Source organism: Diabrotica virgifera, chromosome 3, assembly GCF_917563875.1.
Source record: "Diabrotica virgifera virgifera chromosome 3, PGI_DIABVI_V3a".
Lineage (NCBI taxonomy): Eukaryota > Metazoa > Arthropoda > Insecta > Coleoptera > Chrysomelidae > Diabrotica > Diabrotica virgifera.
The window spans coordinates 199,782,344-199,807,461 of NC_065445.1; the positions used below are offsets into that span (position 1 = coordinate 199,782,344).

Consider the following 25,118-nt stretch of genomic DNA (forward strand, 5'->3'; position numbering starts at 1 on the left):
TTTACAATTCACGTCCCATCTGCTCAGCGCGGTAAAGTTCCAACGAGACTGGTTCCCTTCATACTCCACACAGAGTAAATGTAAATAAAAAATGAATAACCATTTTCAATTTCGTTGCAAAACGAAAATACAGCTGAACCATATTCCAGTCCAATCAGAGAGTGCTGCAAGCACCTCTACCGGTTTCGAAACTTATTAGTCTCTCATCAGGAGGCACATATGCTGTTCTCCCTGATCCAACCAAAACAAACCCCAGCGTGCAGTCCCGAATTGCAACGAACGAAATGGCATAGATGCCCTAGCAGCAACTGCTAGCAAAAGACTAAGTTTTCACTCTAATGGCATATAGACTGGACTCTAATGGACTGGAATATGGTTCAGCTGTATTTTCGTTTTGCAACGAAATTGAAAATGGTTATTCATTTTTTATTTACATTTACTCTGTGTGGAGTATGAAGGGAACCAGTCTCGTTGGAACTTTACCGCGCTGAGCAGATGGGACGTGAATTGTAAATTGTAGAATTCCCTCATCTTCCTTAGTCTCAGCATCCGTATGGCTTGCAAATTGTAGAAGCCTCGGAGGTGTAACCAGAGAAGGTTCCCATTGTTTTCATTCTGGTGGGATATGCTATATGCCATTAGAGTGAAAACTTAGTCTTTTGCTAGCAGTTGCCGCTAGGGCATCTATGCCATTTCGTTCGTTGCAATTCGGGACTGCACGCTGGGGTTTGTTTTGGTTGGATCAGGGAGAGCAGCATATGTGCCTCCTGATGAGAGACTAATAAGTTTCGAAACCGGTAGAGGTGCTTGCAGCACTCTCTGATTGGACTGGAATATGGTTCAGCTGTATTTTCGTTTTGCAACGAAATTGAAAATGGGTATTCATTTTTTATTTACATTTACTCTGTGTGGAGTATGAAGGGAACCAGTCTCGTTGGAACTTTACCGCGCTGAGCAGATGGGACGTGAATTGTAAATTGTAGAATTCCCTCATCTTCCTTAGTCTCAGCATCCGTATGGCTTGCAAATTGTAGAAGCCTCGGAGGTGTAACCAGAGAAGGTTCCCATTGTTTTCATTCTGGTGGGATATGCTATATGCCATTAGAGTGAAAACTTAGTCTTTTGCTAGCAGTTGCCGCTAGGGCATCTATGCCATTTCGTTCGTTGCAATTCGGGACTGCACGCTGGGGTTTGTTTTGGTTGGATCAGGGAGAGCAGCATATGTGCCTCCTGATGAGAGACTAATAAGTTTCGAAACCGGTAGAGGTGCTTGCAGCACTCTCTGATTGGACTGGAATATGGTTCAGCTGTATTTTCGTTTTGCAACGAAATTGAAAATGGTTATTCATTTTTTTTTATTACTATAAACGATCACAACTTCGAAGTGGATAAAGAATTCAAATATCTAGGAGCAACAATCACAAATGACAACGAATTAGAGCGAGAAGTTGAAATGAGGATAATGGCAGGAAACAGATCTTTCTTTGCAATGCAACATCTGATGAAGTCAAAACTTCTTTCATGAGGTGCCAAAATCCAGATATATAAGACCATAATACGACCAGCAGTCGCGTATGGAAGCGAAACATGGACGCTAACAAAAAGAAAAGTAAATAAATTGCTGGTGTGGGAACGTAAAATCCTTCGAATGATATATGGCCCTTGCAGAGGCAGCGTGACAAACGAATGGAGGAGCAGATACAGTAACCAGCTAGAGTCTCTATTCGGAAAATAAAATCTAGTCAGATATATAAAGGCCAATAGACTCAGATGGGCAGGGCATGTGATACGCAGTAACGACAATCGCCTTATAAACAATGTGTTCTGGGAAAGCCCAGATGGAGGAAGGTCTGTAAGGCGGCCTAGAAAAAGTGGAAAGATACAGTCAAAGAAAATCTAGAGAAAATGAGAGTGCGACAATGGGAATTAGTGGCACAGGACCGATAAACACGGAAGATAATAGTAAACGCGGCAGACTCACGAAGGTTGTAGCGCCATTGATGATGATGATGAGTCTGCTTTTATATAAAAAAGTTGTTTTTAGCGACGTATTACTATAATATATTTATGGATTACCGTCGAAGGCCGACATGATCAACCAAAAAAGGTGTATTTGGTGATTTTTCTAGTGACTTTCTTGGGTGTGAATCTGTTTTTTAGTTTACTCCTCTTGGTTTAGAAACAAACTATAGCAGATCTTATTTTTCCAAGAATGTTTTTACTTAAAGGAAAGATTCTAAAGGCTTGATTGAAACTTGGTCCAGTAGTTTCTATTGGTTTAAAAAAGTAAATCACTGAGTTTGGAATTAACATACTATTAACTCTATTAAAGGGGTCAATAGGTTTTTCTCTTCTAGGCTCTGTAGAGGATTTGCCTACGCACAAATTTAGGTATTGCACCTTAAGAGCAAGGTCATCTCTTTGCTTATACAGTAGACACCCTTTATAAGGAGAACTGAAATGGCGGACTAATTACCTCGTTATCAGCGGATCTCGTTATATCAGACATTAATATTGTGCATACCACCACCACTGAAATGTTTTGATGACTCTTACGTAGTTTATTAGGTGTGGATGGTCGACCTCAACAATGAAATTTGGCCATTGTAAATTTCCTACAATAGTCAATATCGGTCGATAGATAAACAAGGAAGAAGTTTATTACCGGCGGTGGAATTTATTACAGTACTGGTCTCAATAAGCACACAGATGTTGGGCATTCCTGTATATAGGCAGTTATGGTATTTATTTATGGCCCACCACGCCAAAAACAGGTAAAGAAACATTTCTTCGATTTCATTTTACCTCGTTATAAACAAATATTCCTCGTTATAGAGGTGTTATAGTTCAATAGGAATTTCATGGGACATCTAGTGTACCTCGTTATAAGCGAAACCTCGTATCGTAATATCCGTGTTCGTTATAGAGAGAGTCTTTTTATATAAATTAAATATAATTCAGTTTTCATTACATGCTTTTGAATAAAAATCGGCAACAAATATCTTCATCGGTTTGCCTGACCTTAGTTCTTCTCCATGATACGATGAGAACGAAGATATGGTCAACAGCGTGACAAATCTCGCCTGTTCTGCGCAGTGACGTCAGTGAAAAGTGGTGTTCTTAAAATACAAGGATGGACTGCTTTAATTTCGTCAGTTTAAATGTTTTTATTATTTTTTTTACGAGGAATGTGATATTAAGCACCGGATTAAGTATTTTTTGGGGCCGGGGACTAAATAGCAAGGGAGCCCATCGTTCATTCGGCACTGGTGATATTAAATAAATAATCTGTATTCTTTGTATCATGTATCATATCTTTATTCTTTGTATCATGGTTCTTCTCTCAATTGTTCATACGAAAAGGAACAAGAAAAATAAATTACACATTAAAAAGTGCACCTCCTCATGTTTATTTTATTTAACTTTCAACAACAGTTACGAATAATATAGGTATTTATAAGCAGTAAAATATACAAGAAAAGTCACAAATATAAATAAACAATAGTATAAGCAACTTACAACATTTTTGTATCTCTGCTTAATAGTAAATATAAATTTGTGCGTTTGTTAATAAAAATAAATACGTATATTCGAATAGTTTATAATATCATGTTTTTACGAAGTTGTAATATACTAGGAATTATGTGAAAATAAAGGGTGTCCCAAAATTCAAGCAAGATTTAAACAGTTCAAATACAGCTGTTAAAAATGTGGTTTACATGGTTCCATGGTAACAATTTTGTTGTCAACAATATTAAAATTAATGATGGTGTTGTAGGTACGATTTGCCATTTTTATAAAAAAAAAATGTCACAATATCATTTAACTTCAAGTGTGAACACCTCAACTGTGAAGACGAATTAAAAAGAGCAAGATCTTTTTTCGAAAAATATTTCAAACATGTAAAACTATTAAAAATATTTTTATTTCTGTAATATATTTAACTCTATCTTTGACTGCAACACTGTCAACATTTTAAATATAAGAGACCAGCAGTGCTTAGTGATATAATGCGTATCTAAACGACATGTGTTTTGGAAAGACTTTCGAGTACAGGGAACCCCGCCCTTTTCTGAGTTTAGACGATCAACAAGCAACATCTCTGTTGCCGTACTCTAAAAAATGTAAGAAGTAGACGCAACCTCCCTTAAAAGAGTCAACCGACTCCACTCAAAAGAGAAAATAAAGACAAGGCAAACAGCTCTGTTTGGCAGTGTCTCACGAGTTCATAAAAATTTCCTTGTACAATTCACTCCATGTGCTCTCACAATGATTGTGCATGATTGCTAAAAGAGCAATCCATTACGAGTTTCAATAGTGCCTTTTTGTCTAAATAAATGTCTAGAAGTTTGTACTGCTTTTGGAGCCGGACCCAGCCAACGTTGCCGCACCTCCACAGCCGGCACCTGCATACCATTGAGTTTTTGATAGACAAATAGTGCACATAGACAATCAAAAGCCTTTAACTACTAAGTACTTGTAGTTAGTAGTTTTGTTTATATGTATGATCTAGTGTTAGATCCATTTGTTTTATATCTATGTTTTCTTTTTATTAGTTGTCTCCTAGTTATGCTCAATTTTGTATTTTCTCATCAATAAATTGTTAGTAGCATTTGAAAAAGCTTTTTGAACCAATAGTGTTAAGACATCCCTATACTACAGGTAAGAGTCTCAGAGACATATTTTTCAACCAGTAACCTATGTTGTACATCTCTCTCTCTCTCTCTCTCTCTCTCTCTCTCTCTCTCTCTCTCTCTCTCTCTCTCTCTCTCTTAGGACGTTCATCATGTTCGTTCTATTGTTGTAAATATTAATTTTATCTCAACAATCTTGATTACAACAAGGTCTGTTTTTTTATTTATAAGATGTTCAATACATTTAATACGTTCAATACAAATAATACGTTCGTCGGTGCTTTTCTATGCCTCCAGGAACATCAATTGGCCAGGATTGTCAAGAATTGAACATTTTCAGAAGCTCTTTATGACGTTAAGGCATATTTTCACCTTCATCCTTACAGAAGTTATTTGAGTACGACCTGAAGTTTCACTTTAAAAATTTGTGTTCTGTATCAAATTCTATGTCGTAACTTTTTACATGTAGTAATATTTTTTATATTCGCAAGTATTCTCAGAATAAGGTATTAAGAAGGAAAAATATGTCTTCTGTTCCCTTCAGTGTTAAGACGTCAAATGGCTGTTGACAACTACTGTAACAATAAAATTGACAAATGACAGTTACGTACGAAAAACAATATTTGTATGCCTCAGAAGCCAAATAGTGTAAGTCACATTCTCCCTAAAAATGACTTGAGATATATCACTTATTATTATATATAATATTATTTCCTTGTTTGTATTTACGAATATGTTACCCATAGTATGATAAATAAAGACAGTTTATTTGTTTTTAATAACTACACTTATACTTCTGCAACTATTGTCAGAAACATGTTAGTATCTCATTTTAAACACTTATTGACTTACACCGATTGGCTTCTGAGGCATCGATTTGTCAACTAATCTGGCCATCTCCATCCATTTTGAGGACGGAGCTTTGTGGTCGCCATCTTAGCATAATGTTACACAACAAAAGATATGCCGTCTCCATATTATGGTCATTATACCTAATTCACCAAAGAGAGTTCGTTGAATGGATTATAGTATAATCGGCGGCAAATTTTTCGAAAAAAATACATAATTAGCAACAATAATCATTTCTAGATCAAGGGGAAAGGTGCAAAATGTCGCCTGTCAAAATGTTCAATGCGTTTTAAATGTATTCATTTTTTTTCGGATCCTGAGAAAACTAATAAGCATTTTTAAAAAATTTAAACGCATAATGTTTATTAAGTTAATTACGTTATTACCGAGGGCCGAAAGTCCCGTAGAATAAATAAAAACTTTCTTTTGAATGAAATATTTGCAATTAAAAATCACACTAAATTGTCTTCTTTATTTTCACCCCTGTAACTTATTAAAATAAACATTACAGAAGTTTTTAGGTACTTTCGGCCCTCAGTAATAATGTAATCTTTCATTCTGGGTTTAAATTTTTCAAAAACATTTATTAGTTTTCTCAAGATTCGAAACAAATGAATACGTTCATTTAAAACACATTGAACATTTTGACAGGCGACATTTTGCGCCCATGCCCTTAATAGCATTATTAATAAAAAAAATTGTAAATTGTACAATTTTAACCACTAGAAAATTACTTCCTGCATGATTGTTGGGACACACCATTAAAACTGACTGTATTCTTTGCCAAAACTGCTATTCAAAATGCTACAGGCATTACTATTAGAGACTAAAATTACAGCTAGAACTATCAGACTTTACTGTTTGTACTACTATTGTAAACATAAATAAATTCAACGAAAAACAGCAAAATTATTTTTAAGTCTATGGCACAATTAAAATTTTCAGGTACGCGAGTCTAAATCGGGAAAGGGAGACAAAAGTCGTTTAAAACATTTAAAAATTTGTTATGTATATCAGTAACCATATCTTAAGAGCACTTCATGTACTGATCAACAGAACAACTTTTCACTCTTATTCGATTATCGCACCTTAATCATAACACTGCTTCCATCTCATAGAAAATGAATAACGTCGATTCTTCAATTTAAATTTTCAATTATTTCAGTTCAATTCTTGTTTATTTTTCTATGGATGCTATACAATGTGCAACTTCTCTCACTACTTACATACATTCAAAATGAACAATTTCTCAGGCAGTGAGAAAAGTCGGGGATGCAGTGAGAAATATTTTTTCTCACGGGTTCACCGCCGGTTTACATATATATGATCGCCATTTCCATGGTAACATGCACAATACAAACACAATTATTTTTGTCAAATAAAATGTGTTCAAACTTGTCAAAACTTATCAAAAATTACATTTTAAGACTGTTCATCTGTGAATTATAATTTTAAATAAATAAAGTATATAAATATTAAGAATATTAAATACCTACGTGTATATGTATATGTATTTTTATTTCAATTTAGGCATATAATATACCTAAAAGCACCTAAATTATTTAATTTTGAAGTTTGAACTCTTGACAAAAACGCATCTATAGAAAAAGTACAGTGTACAACACGAGAGAAAATGACACATTTCTCTCTCGCTTGATTTGCGGCACTCGCATCGTGCCTCGGCTCGTGCCAACAAACTTCTATGCTCGTGAGAAATATGTCTTTTTTCTCTCTTGTTGTACAATATAATATTTTTGTATATACCCCCTTATTTATACCACATCTACTAACTTGCATGTAGTATAAACTAGCTACAAAATTTGTTTGTGTTGGTATTTTCGATAGTCAATGTGAAATATTCACTTCAACCTTATTAAAGTTGGAGTATGTCTTTTGGTATTTAAAGTAGAATTTTCGTTCAATAAAGGAGGCCCTGGCGACAGCACTATGTAGTACTACTTTAATATTTTCTTTTAAATGAATTGTGTTAACCCTTTCAGCTCTGGTGACGCGTACGCGCGTCCAAATATGACTATAGATTAGTGCAGTGGACGCGTAAGTGCGTCCATGATACGTAAGTATTCAAACGAAATTATTTCTGACGATACACAGGAGCTAAGGTTGGAAATATTAAAGCGGAGCTGAAAGGGTTAATATACTTAATATCTCTATGCCCACGCTTCATTCAAACTTCATACAATATAGAATGTATGTATATTTTGGTTAATTTATTTTTAACTTTAATAATCTGCTTTAAATGGGATTTAAAAATTAAATTCATATATATTGATGTAAATGATATTGTTCTCGCCATTGCTAATGGCCAGTTGCACCATTCTAAAAAACGATCAATGATTATTTTTCAAACGAGTTGTACCATTCTAAAAAAACACTATTGGTTTACAAACCGACAATATATAAGTGGCAACATCGTATTAGTACACCAACGGTTAAACTGCAAAACCTCGTAAGTCAGTTTTATGTAACTTTAGAGGAGAGACGAAAAACATTTTGGCTCCTTTATTAAGATTCAATTTATTCGTTTTGTGTGTGTAGGTTTCGTTTTAGGTAACGATTCCATTACCATTAAGTAAAATTCAGTAATATTGTTTTTTTTTGTCAAACAGTTACGAGGTTTTGTTATTTAAAATCTTAAAACTATCATTAAACTTACGAGGTTTTGTCTCATAAAAATGCAGTTTACGAGGTTTTGTAACTTAAAATCTTACTTATGAGGTTTTTGTAGATGTCGCTAGTACCATTAAATTTAAATATTAAATACTTACAAGCTTTCGTAGATTAAAAGATATGTAAAAGTATAAACCAACAAAGTATAAAAGTAGTAATGGACCAAAAATCGACTTACGAGGTTTTGCAGTTTAACCGTCGACACATTATCAGAGTTTGGTCTGTTAAGGAAGATTGTCATAGTAAGCTTTGTAGGGTTATGTTATGAAATTGAATTGCCAGTTATTGAACCAGCACAGTTTTAGTTGATATCTAAAAATAATTAAAAATGCATTTCTCGTCATTCAGATAAATAATGGTATATACATATACCTTGCTGTAAAATCAGCTTCATTATACTTTATAACACTATTATACAAATCATTGTGTTCTTTTACAGATCTTATATTATTTGCTAACATATAAAAATATGTATAATGCATACTATCTTCCCAATCGTCAGAAGGCGCCGATAATAAATCGATTTTTCTAAAGTATACTATAATGATACTTTAAAAACTAAGCTAGGAACACATAAAGTAGTGTAGAAGTTAAAGAAGGTTAAAAACAGTCGATTGTCGATGTGGCACGCTACATTTCTAGCTGCTAACACTATATCCGACATCATTACTGTTTCCACTAGTCAACAGTTATCTCAATGTAAAAAATACGTTTAGCCTCTCCTACAAATGTGACAGTATCTCTGTATTAGACAAGTATATTTTTACATTTATTTGGTTTCCTTACATTTAATAAATATAACTCTTTAGTATTATCTTTCATTTGTCCCTGCTAAATTTCTCATTGTACAATTTACATTAAGATAAAACTTACCTACACCTGAGACAGAGCTAATCGAAGCTAACAGCAAGAACTTTTCATGTTGCCTTCATATTATATACCGTTTAAAAGCAAACAGTAGCGATCAACAGGTAGCAACAAACGCGTTCCAAGATTGCGGCTCTAATTTTGAATACTTTGTCGAGATATTTGGCACACATATTCGTAATATAATAAAGAATGGCGGTACAGAGCCCAATTTCAGAAATATGTTAGTATGTGGAAATTACTCTATAACTAAATAAAATATTGAAAAAAGTACCGCCATTAAGAAAGACAAAAAAATACACTTTCTTCAAATAAACTTTTTTATCCCGTGCCTAGAATTTGTGTCACATTGGAACTACTAAAAATCGATTTTTTTATAACAAGAAATCGAACGTCACTGACTTGGCAACATTTCGCGCCTATGTGTATAAAAATTATTGTTTTTGATAGTACACTGCGCGTCATAGAAAACGGACACCCCAAAAAATTGCTCATTTTTAATGTCTAGTATCTCCTAAACCTGTTGTCCGATTTACGTATTTATTTAATATGTTATAGCCATATTCCTTAACAATATCGCTGTAATAATATTGTTCCTAAACAGGTAAATTTTCATTGTATACCGAGTGTACGAATCAAACTGTGTTTTTTTCTCAAAGTTCGCAACACCCTGTGGAATATTCTAGTATTTATAAATTACTGAAATTAAGACCCAACTATAGCCTCAGGTTTTCTTAGCATTCCGTTTTTTGATTCATTTGCTTATGTTGGATAATACAAAAGTTAGGCACTTTAACAACTAGCCATGTTTTTCGTCAGTACAGGGTGTTTCTAAATAAGTGCGACAAACTTTAATTGGTAATTCTGTATCAAAAAATAATGACTGTTCGCTTTATAAACATATGCCCGCAAATGCGTCGTTTCCGAGATACGGGATGTTGAATTTGTTCATAGAATCTGACCGATTTATTTAAGAGATAGTTATTGCGCATTTTTTAACATTCAATTAAAAATTTTATATTCACCATTGGCGCGCATACGGTTAATATGACCGATCATATTACCCGTATGCACGCCAATGATGAATATAAAATACTTAATTGTATGTCAAAAAATGTGCAATAACTACGTCTTAAAACCCACCAAATTTCATTTGCTTATCTCAACCAGTTTTCAAGCAATAAATAAATCGCCAGTTTGTAAGAAAGAATTCAACATCTCGTATCTCGAAAAAGAAGCATTTGCGCGAACATACGATTATAATGCAAACTGTCATTATTTTTTAATGCAGAATTACTTCTTAAAGTTTGTCGCACTTATTTAGAAACACTCTGTACCGATGAAGAACATGGCTAGTTGTTCAAGTACCTAACTTTTGTATTATCCAACATAAGCGAATGAACCAAAAAACAAAATGTTAAGAAAACCTGAGGCTTTAGTTGGGTTTTAATTTCACTATTTGATAAATGCTAGAATATTCCACAGGGTGTTGCGAACTTTGAGAAAAAAACACAGTTTGATTCGTACACCCGGTATACAATGAAAATTTACCTCATTAGCAACAATATTATTACAGCGATATTGTTAAGGAATATGGCTATAACAGATTAAAAAAATTACGTAAATCGGACAACAGGTTTAGGAGATACTAGACATTAAAAATGACCCATTTTTTGGGGTGACCGTTTTCTATGACGCGCAGTGTATAAACGTCACTGTCAGTGTCGAATTACCGACGCACTGTTGCCTCACTTTTGAAAGTTCGCAGAGCTTTCGCAATCTTGGACCGCGTTTGTTGCTACCTGTTGATCGCTACTGTGTGCTCTTAATGTATTATATTTTATTTACTAATATAGTATATAATTTAATCTGTAATCAAATCTACCTATACAGTGTTCCACGTTAAGAATAGAACATTGCGCTTATGAAGATCAGTGTTGCCAAACCTCTCGGGCATGGGTGACTACTCGACTGCCGATATGCGATTCATTCTATCGAGTACGGCATGGCATCAGCGCGCTTCTATCGTTTATAAGAAATACATGAGGCTATCTCCGTAATGTTCTATTCTTAATGTGAAATGCTGATTAGTTATTTTGTCTCCCTATCCTCAAACCTTCTAAAACATGTTGCAATAGACACTATATTTGAAGCTCCTTTCTTATACATTTTACCACAATGTTTATCGGCAAGATTCCACACAAATCGTTATCAAACCAGGTAAAAAAGCTATTAATCTGCAAACAGGTTAAGTACACTACGTAAAAATGATATTAAACAGTCTTGTTAATTATTTACAACTTCAAAAATACATAATAAAGAAAAAATGGTAACTGAGACAACACCGACCTCAGGTTATTATCTAAAGTAAAAAATATAATATAAATGAGGGCATCCAAATAATCTGAAACAAAAAAATTCGATATTAGAGACAGACACGGGCCATTACGGGTCAATCCATGCCAAGTGATCCAATATAAATTAAGTTGCTCGACCATTTTTAATTTTTCTACCTTTTAAACTTCAGTCTATAGAGAGTACAAAATTGCATTCATTTTATTTTTAAAAAATTTATTTTGCCGACGACGGCCATTTTTGTTAAAGCGTATCGATCATTTTCACGGAAAACATGGCTTCGCGCTTTAGCCAATATTTTCACTGAGGTTTGTCCTAGAACAATAAATCAAAAACCAAACGTTTTAGCAAAGTATGCTCTAAAAAACGGCCTATAGCATTATTTAATTTCAAACTACCCGTAAGGCCTTAAATGAACCTCAAAGTTTGAAAAGGCAAACTGATAAAATTCCATTTTCAGCATTTTTTTAACAGAATAAATCAAGCCGATGATGGTTTGTAATTTTTCTCTGAAAAAGACATACGTACATACTTTAAATAAAAAAAGTTTGAGCTTTGAGACTTGACTAAATTAAAAAAAAAAATCTCAAAAATGTAATTTTTTGAAAAATTTCCAAGGTTGACCCCTTATCTGATGGACAAGCTTGAAAAAAATTGAAATTTGGCTGAATGTCCCCTAGCAAGTAGACTAATAAGTAAAAATTTGGAGTTGTAGACTTACGTCATATAGGAGTTACAGGCCTCAAAAAATGGTCAAAATTTGAGCGTTTGCGGGCAGGGTAATTAAAATTAAAATAAACTGTCTAATGAAATAAAAATTAATCTATTTTCACCAGATTTCACAATGAATACAAATTTATACAGGGTGGACCAAAGAAAAGAGTTCACCTTGATATTTGGCAGTTATTAGATTTTAAGGGAATGCCGAAACAGGTCGATTTTTATTTTTAAATTTCAATTTTTTTATATGTATTTCATACTAGTGAAGTCATCCAGCTGGGCGTGATGACGTAATCGATGATTTTTAAATGGAAACAGGGGTAGTATGTTATCTCATTTGAAAGAGTGTTCAAGTCTCTGTTCAGTAATATAAACAATAATATCATTATTTATACAGGGTGGCCAAAAAAATTATTGTTGAATTAAATTAATTGACACAAAAAGAAGAATGTATGTAATTTACTTAACTCAAAAAATACATTTTATTGCTGTCATAAAATAGACAAAAATTATTATTTGGCAAATAAACATTGCTTTTCGCTTAAATTAAATGTTCTAACTGTCAAGAAGTAGGTGGGAGGCTGTTTGTGATTTAATTTAAGCGAATAGAAATGTTTATTTGGGAAATAAACATTTTTTCTATTTTCTCACAGCAGTACAATGTATTTTGAGTTAAATACATTACATACATTTTTCTTTTTGCGACAATTAATTTAATTAAAAAAATATTTTTTTGGCCACCCTGTATAAATAATAATATTATTGTTTATATTACTGAACAGAGACTTGAACACTCTTTCAAATGAGATAACATACGACCCCTGTTTCCATTTAAAAATCATCGATTACGTCATCACGCCCAGATGACGACTTCACTAGTATGAAATACATATAAAAAAATTGCAATTTAAAAATAAAAATTGACTTGTTTCGGCATTCCCTTAAAATCTAATAGGTAACTATTGCCAAATATCGAGGTGGACTCTTTTCTTTGGCCCACCTTGTATAAATTTGTATTCATTGTGAAATCTGGTGAAAATACATTAATTTTTATTTCATTAAAGAGTTTATTTAAATTTTAATTACCCTGCCCGCAAACGCTCAAATTAATTAAGTCTACAACTCCAAATTTCAATTTTTTCATGCGTGCCCGTCAGAGATATAAGGGATCAAACTTTACAATTTTTCAAAAAATTACATTTTTGAGATTTTTTTAGAAAAAATTTACTTAAGTCTCAAACTTTTTTTTTTTTATTTAAAGTATGTACGTATGTACGAATTTTCCAGAAAAAAATTACAAACCATTATCGGCTTGCCTTATGCTGTTAAAAAAAATGCTAAAAATGGCATTTTATCTGTTTACCTTTTCATACTTTGAGGTTCATTTAAAGCCTTAAAGGTAGTTTGAAATTAAATAATGCTATAGGTCGTTTTTTAGAGCATAGGCACTTTTCTAAAAAGTTTGGTTTTTGATTTATTGTTCTAGGACAAACCTCAGTGAAAATATTGGCTAACGAGCGAAATGTTTTCCGTGAAAATGATCGATACGTTTAAACAAAACTGGACGACATCGGCAAAATAATTTTACTCTCTATAGACTAAAGTTTAAAAGATAGAAAAATAAAAAATATTAAAAATAGTCAAGCAACCACCTTTGGATCACTTGGCTTGGATTAACCCATACATGATTTATTATAAAACAGTATAATGAAAACATGGGTGGCGCAGATCGGCAGATGAAAATATCCGTGACAAGAAATTATATTTTACCGTAATAAGCCACATAGTGGATCTAGTAGAACAAAATGCCTGACAATTGCATAGGGTTAGTGCTGATAAAATAGATCATTTACAGTTTCGTCGCTCAGTTATAGTAGGAATTTTTGAATACTTTAAAAATACAATAAAAGCAGACCCGACAATCTTCTCCTTTAAGAGCCGTCTCCCAATCGGAGGTTGGATATCATCACTGACTTTACTCTATAGAGTTCTATAGAACTGCATTTAAACCAGTCCCTTAAATTATTCGATCATGACATTCTCCTTCTTCATACACCCCTCCATCCTCATATATTTCCCTGAATGATCAGTCATAGCATTTTATATCGCTGTCCCCTCATTACGTGTCCCAGATATTGGGATACCTTCTTACATTTATTGTTTATTATTTCGCATTCTTTGCTCATTTCTCGCAATACTTCCCTGTTCGTTTTCTTTTGTGTCCATGCTATTCTAAGCATCCCTCTGTAAAACCACATCTCAAATGACTGTAGCATATGTATAGGTTCTTATATATATTGTTGTAGAATTGTTTTTTTTTAATTCAATAAAATTATAGTTCATCATTTAAAAAGAAAATTAAATTTATATCAAAGACCATTAGATCATAGATTCTCATTCCAATCTAATTTAGCTATTAGACAGTGTTTCGGGAAAGTGAAAATGATTAGTGATAATGATTCGACGAAATGAATTGGTACACTAATAAACAATTCGGGGTTTAGAAAGTGGACATATCGGTTTGGCGAGAACAATAATGTTTTTAAAATGTTTCCGGGAAGGTTAATGATGGTAAACATTTTGTTTTAGTTTTTAGAAGTAAAAGTAGTCTGTAGGAAAACACTAATTATGATATTTCTTAAAATTTGACAAATTGGAAAGTTATATAGAAAAATATTTGGTTCTTAAGAAATGGGTAGGAAAGGTTTTGAGAGAGGCTTGTTTTTGATTGCGTGGAAAAGATCGGTAGAAGGGATAAGAAAGTTGGAGTCTGAATTTGCGAGAGAAGAAAGGGCCACTGTATAATGGTTATCTGATGAGAGAAGTCCAATTTTCATAAGTGAGAAATCAGTGTATAGTGTGAATTGTCGACCGGTTGAAAAGTTAGTTTTCCTGGTCCGAGGGAGATTCCTTTGTTTTGTCTAGAACGGGTATCTGATTGATATCTATTTGCACAAGATATTGAGCAAGGAGAAAATTGAGTAAGAGAATTCGAGCAAGTTCCTGTGTGTTGTTTTGGGAAGCAGTTTTGGACGAGAGGGACCTTTTCGCAACATCCAGAGAGTACGTTGGGAGAACCGAGAACCACGCAATCCGGAAAAAGAGGAAGTGAAGAAACAAAAAGGTTAGTCAAATCATTTGTCGGAAGGGAGAGAATTTGTTTATATCAGAACCATATTTGCTTATTGAACATTACTATAACGCAGTTAGTAATTTCAAATTTAAGAATTCAATTCAAATGAATAAAAGTAAAATTTATTAAATTTAGTATGAGAAAATAATAATTTATGTATGTAAATAATTTTTTTTGTTAAAACAAAGAGATATCAGAATTAAAGTGTGATTTATTAAGTAAGAAATTGTTGCAACAAAGTTGAATTTAGTATTTTTAAATCATATGTACACGGCTTATTTGGTAAATGAATAATATATTACATTTATATGATATTGAATGTTTTTAATTTCCCTGTTCCACCCTGGAAGAAGTAAGCAACTAGAAATACTAGAAGCCACAAATCATAGGTATTGTATCAAATACAGAATTAGCCCTGAGAAAAAAATTTATTGGAATATTTAATTTGAATTTAGTTTTTGTTTTACATAGGAAGTGATTAAAGTAATTGAATAATTAATTGAATTAAGAGTTTGCCAATCAATCTAAATAAATAGTTAAAGTAGAACATAACAGTATATATAGCATATTTGATCATTATTGTCTGGAATCCAGGTTCCTAGGTTTTTGTATTTATCAACCCTTTCTATCTGTACATTTCCCAAATATATTATGCTTGTTTGTACATTTGATTTTTTAGTTATTATCATGTATTTGGTCTTTTTATAATCATTTTTACTCCATATTCTTCCTAAAAACTGTTTGTTTCTTTATACGCCAGTCAATGAGAGCAAGAACAGGATATTACCTCCGAATTCTATCCTACCGCATGGATTTTAATGAAATTTTGGGAATAGCCTCTACTTAATCTCCTAATTTAAAGTCTACCGTATGCCGATGTGCGCTTTTATCTTGGGGGCGGTTCCCACCCCTTCAAGGGAATGTGAAATTTTTTGGTCAAAATAACCACGGAATTGCCTAAAGAACCTAATTCTAAGCAAAAACTGATCTATAATTTTTTTTTGAAAACTCAATACTTGAATACGTTGAAAATTGACTATTTTCATTGAAAAATGACACCTTTTCGGACGGTTTTTTGCGAATACCTTAAAAACTATGCATCTAACTAAAAAAACTATATAAAACATTTTTGTACATTATAAAAAAACAGACAGATTTGTTCCTTCGTAAATCTTCTAGTTATAATACAAAAAGAGATATGGTAGGTGAAAAGAGTTTGCTTTTTGGTGCATGTTCAAATCGGTGTATTCAACTTGAAATAACAGAGAAACGGTCAATTTTAGGTGTATAATGCTACCAATACCTTTTGTAGTGTTTGAAAAGACCTTCAAAATGAGAAATTTTAAATGTCGATTATATTCAAACTAAGCGAGATATGCTGCAAAAAAAAATTGATGACTAGTGTATTTTAAGAAAAAATGAGAAGTGTATTTAACCCTTCATCTACCAAAATTTAAATGCATCGTTTTTTGAAAACGATGCCAAAATGAACTGTTTTTTGAAAAAAAGATCAAATTATAGAGCACATTTCTAAATTTTCTTAAAAATCTTCCTTTTTCTCCATGTACCTTGAAAATGATAAATGATAAGAGATACAGTAATGAAAAACAAAACAAAATTTTTATCTAAAAAACCCTACAGATTTGTATGCTATCTTTTTTTCGTATCTCTTATCATTTTCGAGTTACATGGAGAAAAGGGAAGATTTTTAAAGAAATTGAAAAATGCGCTCTATAATTTGATTTTTTTTTTCAAAAACCATTCATTTAAACCCGTCCAACTTTTTGAACATATAAATAACTACATAATAAAAGGTATTGTAAAAGGAAAACGATGCATTTAAATTCTGGTGGATGAGGGTTTAAATACACTTCTCATTTTTTCTTGAAATACATTAGTCATCCATTTTTTTGCAGCATATCTCACTTAGTTTGAAAGTAATCGACATTTAATATTGCTCATTTTAAAAGTCTTTTGAAGCACTACAAAAAGTATTGGCAGTATTATACACCTAAAATCGACCGTTTCTCTGTTATTTCAAGTTGAATACACCGATTTGAGCATGCACAAAAAAAAACAAACTCTTTTTACCTACCATATCTCTTTTTATATTATAACTAGAAGATCTTTGAAAGAATAATTACCTTTGTTTTTTTATGAGATTCAAAAATGTTATATAGTTTTTTTTAGTTAGATGCATAGTTTTTAAAGTATTCACAAAAAACCGTCCGAAAAGGTGTCATTTTTCAATGAAAATAGCCAATATTAAACCACGAAAAACTCAAAAAGTAATGGGTTTTCAAAAAAAATTATAAAACAGTTTTTGCTTAGAATTTGGTTCTCTAGTCACTTTGGTGGTTATTTTGACCAAACAATTTTCCACCCCCTTGAAGGAGTGGGAACCGCCCCCAAGATAAAACGCACATCGGCATAGGGTAGACTTTGTTTCTTAAGCTATTCCCTACTTACTGCGAAAATTTCAAGTAAATCGATGTAGTAGGATGGAATTCGGAGCCAAATATCCTCATTGACTGCCCTATTAGTAGTAATTGGAGTTGTTCAGCAGAGCTTGCCACAATCACGGTGTCATCTGCATATCTTATGTTGTTAATAGACCTTCCGTTAATTATTATTCCTTCACTTTGAGATAGTAATGCTTCCTCAAAAATGGCTTCACTATTGTATATTAAATAGTAACGGGGCCATAATACATCCCTGCCTAACACTTCTTCTGATTTCAATTTATGGACTGGGTTCGTTATTTCTATTACAATGTGTGCTCTTCCGATTCCCTTTTTTTGCAATTGTGCAATTTGGACTAATTTTTTATCCGGCAATCCTTCAGCTAATTTGCACAACATAGTCACAACAATATTTAATAAAAATTTTGATAGTTTTCTACAAGTAGAAGTGGTGTATTCGCTTTATGAATTTTCGGTACTTCATAAAAATGAGGAGTCTTCATGTAAGAGGGGTAATTTCTTAAAGTGTGAATTTTCATTGATAATACCGGGTGTCCACTTATATTTTGCCCCATTTTAACTGCCTACAACTTCTAAACGGCTCAAGATAGAAATATGCGGTTTTCGCTGAAATGTTTTATTTAAGTAAGTTTTGTCTGAATGGATTGAGTTTTTATATATATTTCAATTACGAAAAAAAATGGCGGATTTTTGAAAAAAGTGAAATTTAATAAAAAAGTTTCTTCTTGGTAAAAGGTATATTAGTTTAAAAAGCCCTAAAGGGCTACAAGCATATGAACAAAACGTTTTCGCTCTGTAACAAGAGCATCATCAGTGTTACAAGAACATGGTGAGCCAACCAAAAAATACAAAGGTCAAAGTCTTTCAAAAACAGACAAAAGGCTTATATAAATGACTACATCGAAAAATCCAAAGGATGGATAAAATTCCTAAGGATACGGTCCTAGGGCAACATATGACTCCCACACGTTGTAAGTGGGTCAAAAGGTAACTAGGTCATTATGTTATAAGAGGTGGCAGGCAACTAATATACCTTTTACCAAGAAGAAATTTTTTTATTAAATTTCACTTGTAATTAATGGTATACAGCCAACTACAGGAAGTTCTTCCTTGTGGAATTTTGAAAAAAACTTTGTTGACTTTTTTTATAGGAACACCCAGTATATTTTTTTGTAAACTGAAAGAAAGGTCATTCACTTATCCAGCGATATAAAGTTTTTTAATATCGGTTGTCAAATGACAGTAATTAATTTTTAAAATGAGAGGTGCAACGTGTATATCACATAACTAAATAACATATTGTTCTGAAGCTATTTCCTTGTGGCATTTTTACAATCAACTATTTTTAATGGGAAACAAGCCACAATTTTACCAAAAATGATTTTATTAACGTTAAGAAGCCCAAATCGGGTTTTGTTGTCAAAATACAAAATACATTTGTATGGAGCTATTACACGGGGAATGCTCCTAGACACTTTAGGTTCTTATTTTTTGTAGTTCTGGACAAACTAAACTTATTGAATTAAATATTTTTTACTTGTTCTAAAAGTACATGACGCTTCTTATTAAAACAGTAGTATTTTGTATTTTGACAACGAAACCCGATTTGGGCTTCGAAACGTTAATAAAATCATTTTTGGTAAAATTGTGGCTTGTTTCCCATTAAAAATAGTTAAAACTAAATAACATAACTAAGCAAATTGATATTATGTTATGTGATTTCCACATTGCATCTCATTTTAAAAATTAATTGATCAGTCATTTGACAACCGATTTAAAAAAACTTTATATCGCTGGATAGGTAAATGACTGTTCTTCCAATTTACAAAAAATATACTGGGCGTTTCATTAAAAAAAGTCAACAACGTTTTTTTTAATCCGCCATTTTTTATTTAAAGGCTATATAGAAAATTCAATCCCTCAAACAAAACTTTTACTAAAATTTCTAAATTTCTATCTTAAGTCGTTTAGAAGTTATAGGCAGTTAAAATGGGGGAAAATATAAGTGGAAACCCGGTATTATGCTAAATGATCTTTATGTATATCTTTTTCTTTTAGCTGATGTTCTGTTCAATTTTATTAGACATTTATTTACAATTCAAAACTTGTAGTGTATAGGATATCAAAACCATGTACAGTCGAACCAGCTTATTAGAATACCGGTTACAGGAATATCCCGGTTTAAGGAATTTGAGGTCCCGAAACGTTTTTACTAGCCACCAATGATCGGTTTTCACAATATCCCGGTTATAGGAATACTTTTGCTTGGCACGAAGGCTATTCCAATAAGCGGGTTCGACTGTATCATATACATAATGTAAACATACTAAATATAGCATAATACTTACCAATACATCATAATTTGTAAAATATTACAGCTATCAGTGGGCTAGAGTGCCCATGGGGTCCCAAGCAGGTAAAACTATAGGTTCTTGTTTGAACACGTCCAACACCTGTTCAGGCACGAATTTTTTGTCAACTACTACTTCAAAAGTGAACTCTTTGAACCAGTCAGAAGTCATGATTAAGTATCCCTTCTCTCCCCTGTCCTCACCCCAAGAGTTCTCGACTCTGAGTTTAGTTACTTCCCCGGCTTCCTGAAAAATACGAATTTATATGAAACAAGCTGAAAATGCGAGCACTATCATAACGAAATCTTTGTTTATTTACGTATTTTAATTCATAATATGGAAAATTACTATTATGAAAAGTAGTTTAGAATTAATAATTATGTTTTAATGTGCAATTATATCTTCTAATTTAAATGTTATGAACTATAAAGGTAGTTTACTTTTGATCGAAATTCATATTTTTTATATACCTCGTATAAAATTAATAAAATTTTACATATGATGGTTGCATCATAAATCTTAGAACATGAAGAGCTTTTTATGAAGAATAACTTTTCTTCGTCAAATTAAAAATAAAAGAGTTATAAATGAAAATGTTGTTGGTATCCATAATTTGAGAAAAATCTTCAAATATTTTTTTCCCTTAGAAAGATGTAATTGCACATATCAGACCATAATTTTTTTATAGCAAACAATATTATTTCATATAGGTACTGTCGGTTCGCTAAACTCAGGCACAACTGGTTAGCGATTTTAGTCAATAATTTTGCCAATTGGGCAAAAAAATAATTACTAATTAGTTAATAATTACTAAATAATTAGTAATTTTGTCAATTTTGGCAAAATTCGCAAAAACAAAAAAATTACCTACTAAAATCACTAGCCAGTTGTGTCGAGTTTAGCGAACCGACTATACGCTGTGAGCTCGTACGTAGAGGGGATATTTACAAATTCGCGAGCGCCAGTAGTGACAAGTCTGTAAACCTTTACCTGAAATTTGACATAAATGCCAAAGTGATTAATTTAAAATTAAAATTAAAAACATTAAGGGCCGGTTGTTCGAACGCTAATCAACATTGATCACTATCAAATATTTAATTACTGTCACAACTGTCAATGTCAACTTTGGTTGGGTTGCTGAAAACATAGTTAATTATAATTATGAGATTAGTTAGTCAATTAACATAACAATTATTAACATAATTGATTAACTAATTTCATAACTGTCATCAATAATTATGTTTTCGGCAACCCAACCAAAGTTGACATTGACAGTTGTGACAGTAATTAAGTATTTGATAGTGATCAATGTTGATTAGCGTTCGAACAACCGGCCCTAATTATAAAAAATATTAGTTGGTCAAAGCTGTGGTATATATTTTTACCTAAAATATACTTACGTTTTAAATACTGAATTTACGTTTTTTTTAATGTTCCGTAATATGTAATTATAAATTAATCTGTTAATCTTGGCGCCATCTACACGATAATTGTAAAAGTATCCGAAGTAAGAAATTAATATTTCATCAATAGAACATCAAAATGATTAGCAAAATCTTAAAAAATCTGTTACAATTTAATTACTTTTTAGCGTTGTAAATATTAAGCGATAACAATTAAATAATAAATTTAAAAATTACCGGTGAAAGTTGAATTAGTAATCCGCTAGGAGCGACACCAGCGAAGCTCAGAGCGTATACAGTCGGAAAAATTAAAGAATACCCATGAACGATCACATCAATAACTTATTTTGTATTTGCTGTCTTTTTCTATAACAACCGTTTATTATTTATAGAAAAAGACAGCAAATACAAAATAAGTGATTGATGTGATCGTTCATGGGTATTCTTTCATTTTTCCTTCTGTATTTTAATTTCATAGCAAAAGGAACAGTCCATTTATCATAATGGAGAGGCCGTATTCGCGGTGTGCAAGTACTTGGAAGGGAAACGAGAAACGACCGTGCGCGAGTCGCGGAGAAATATTGCAACTATCTTAAATCATTCATATTGTCAATTGAAATTGTCAAATTGACGTATATTTCATACCTTCTGTCATTGAAGCAGAAAAATTATATATTGCTCCACAATATTGTCATGATATGCAATTATTATATAAAGGTAAATTTAATTAATTGTATTTTGCTTGCAGTACTGCATTTTAATAACTAATTTTATTTACTACATACAATTCCTTACGTTTGCATAACATAACCTGCATCTTATTTTTTCTTCTTATTATTGTTTTGGACTATGGCCTTGACAATTATCCAGCAACCAGGACTAATATAATTGGCCAATATAATTAAAAGTGCGAATAAAAGTACAGAGCGTAGAAATAGAGGTCGCTTTGCCGAACTTGCACGGTCCCAATACTCGAATAAACCTTTTTAAAGCTGTTAATAAATTATTGCTTTTAAATTTAAAATATACTCAAATTGTATTTTTGAACATCTTATTTATTTTATATAATAATTAAATTCACTATCAAATCATAGAGGTATATATTAACATAGAGGGAGCCTACCTTCCGCGCTTCCTGACGACAAGATCTCAAGGACTGGTTTGCTGCATCTCTTTCTAACACATTGTATCGAAAATCTATGATGACATTCAGTGTGAATATAGGCACGGAAGAGGAGGACAACTGTAGCAGCTTTACTTTGCGTAAGAGTGAAACAGCACTAGTCCAAATAAAAAAGATGGTGTCGTCACGTCGCTCTGAATGACACTCTCTCTATGCTAATATTTAACTCTATGTATCAAATGTCATTGATGTTTTATTAATACTTAATATTTAAAATTTAGTTTGACATTCACGAAGTGTCAAACTTAAATGTAAATAACCAATGCTTTGCTTAACAAATCGAGATTAAAAACTAGCCTACTTAATAGCAACGATTTCAGCTGGACGTGTAGTGTCTCGGCAGAAAATTAAACGATTGTGACGTCACATTTTAAACTTTGAGGTCGATTGTCTCGAAGACGGTTAGAAATATCGAAATGCCGTTTTCAGATTTGGATTCAGAAGAAAAAACTACATAAGAATCCATCGATAAATCTGATCTGAATATTGCAGGAGCGGCAACGCAATAACACACACACTTTTGCGAATTTATAAACGAAATGTTTTCGTTGAAAATAAGCATGCGTATCATATTTAGTCACATCTTTGGATACAAAAAACAAAAAATTGTTACTTACATTTGTACTAACAGCAGTGAAAACCATAGCATGGGTCATTGCACTTTCATTATATAACAATCGATCAGCTTTTGACAGATCGACTTGAATGTCAACTCCAAAAACTAACGGGAAATCATGTCTGAAAAAAAATCACGATTATTTTAGTCCATTGAAATATTACATTTTTTAGGCCATACCTTGCATTTGTTAGAGGAGTCAATTTTATTTTTTTAATGTGCAGGGGGATCAATAAAAGCTTAAGTTCAAGTTTTTGGGGTCGCCACCCTTGTCGCCCGGCCGCCATCTTGGAAAAGGGGTGAAAAGGGGTTTCGCGCTATATCTCGTAAACTACCAACCCTACGGAAAATTTAATACAATATAAAATGTAGCAAATTAAATTTTCTACAATTTAATTTCTAGGACTTTTTATTGTCGAGTGACCAACAAAAAAGATATAAACAAAAATAAGTAAACATTTTTTAACAAGTTTCCTTTTGGAGTTTATAACTTTTTTTCAGTTCATTTTACAATAAAATAACATTACAGCAATTTTGTAGAGAGTTTTTCAGCGAACAATTTCCACTATAAAGGTGTTTAATTCTATTTATTTATCTAGGTTTTACACCGCTCCAAACTTGACCAGATTCTCAAATGCTCATAGGGATACAATAAAAACAAAACGTTAGGCTTACTTTTGTATCTTAATATTTTTTTATTCATACAATTTATTTTTAACATTCCTATGCTATTATTAGGTAACCTATTTTTGACCTTTCTTCCCACTATAAAACTTACAACCCTAAGCATAATATATAGAAAAGGCCCTAAGCCCAAGAAGTTGTTTGAGGACAAATTCGCCGGTCCAGAAGAAGAATGACGCAACCTCAAAATGCAAAATTCTTCAAAAGAGCAAAAAAAAAAAACGATTTTTAAATATTTAAAATATGGATTAAATGAAAAGTAATCGCCCAGGAGCATCGGTATGGCGTTTGTTTTCTGACAACGATGGCTTTTATTTTCATCGATATTGGTTCGAATTTCATTATCTTAATTTAATCGCCCCATTTTCAACCCTATCTACAGTTGCGTTATTATGCATCTGAAAGAAGGTCTAACATAGCGCGTATTTCACTAACGACGCAACTACCCTATAGTGGCTCAGCACATTTTTACAGTTCGGCCTTTTTGTATCATCTTTACATAGTACTTTAGAAGTTAATCGGTCCTCCTCTACTTAACTTATTCTTACAGTTGTGCTACCTATTTGGCCACGTGCAGTCGTATTAAAAATTGTTAAAAGTATTTTGAGTTTTATAGATTATTAATACTATTGAGAGTCTTGTGGGTAAAATTTATATTTTTGTAATTAGATAAACATTTTGTGTTTTTTGTAAGAGCGCATCATGAGTGGTGGTTAATTTATTTGTAAGAAATCTCTAGGGAAAATTATTTGTCAGTGGGAAAGTCGAGCCATCTTTACTCGCTGTTGTCGGCGAACGTTTTTCGTCTCTTTATATGGTGAAAATAAAGACGAATCTCTGGGAATCATGAGATACAAACGATTCGCTAAAACAGTGACAAAAAATGCGTTTAATCTCTTCTCACTTCGTCCAATACAAGATGCAGCCCGTTTCCACAGACTCCGAGTGTATCACCAGATTCAGTCATGGCTCGGTAAAGATTGTGATCTAGAAAATTGGGGCTGGAAAAAGCATAGAAAATTTTGGATACCAATCCAAACTTCTAAGCCTCTAGTACCTCCGAGCTTATGAAATTCATCTCCAGCACATGCAATGGAAACTGGAAGTGCATGTGGTTGCCGAAAAGCAGACCTGAAATATTCAGCAGTGTGC

General features: G+C 32.6%; 1 protein-coding gene across 1 annotated transcript in view; it reads right to left on the bottom strand.

Moving 5' to 3' along the window:
• Positions 1-3,386: 3,386 nt before the first annotated feature.
• Positions 3,387-25,118, bottom strand: part of LOC126882292 (bleomycin hydrolase) — a 101,822-nt gene continuing 80,090 nt past the window's right edge. Inside the window, exons 7-9 of the mRNA XM_050647155.1 lie at positions 23,284-23,404; positions 20,078-20,326; positions 3,387-11,442 (exon numbers count right to left, since the gene is read on the bottom strand). Of these exons, the coding sequence (XP_050503112.1) occupies positions 20,111-20,326; positions 23,284-23,404 (337 nt within the window). The 3' untranslated portion in view covers positions 3,387-11,442; positions 20,078-20,110. The remainder of the gene's footprint in view (positions 11,443-20,077; positions 20,327-23,283; positions 23,405-25,118) is intronic.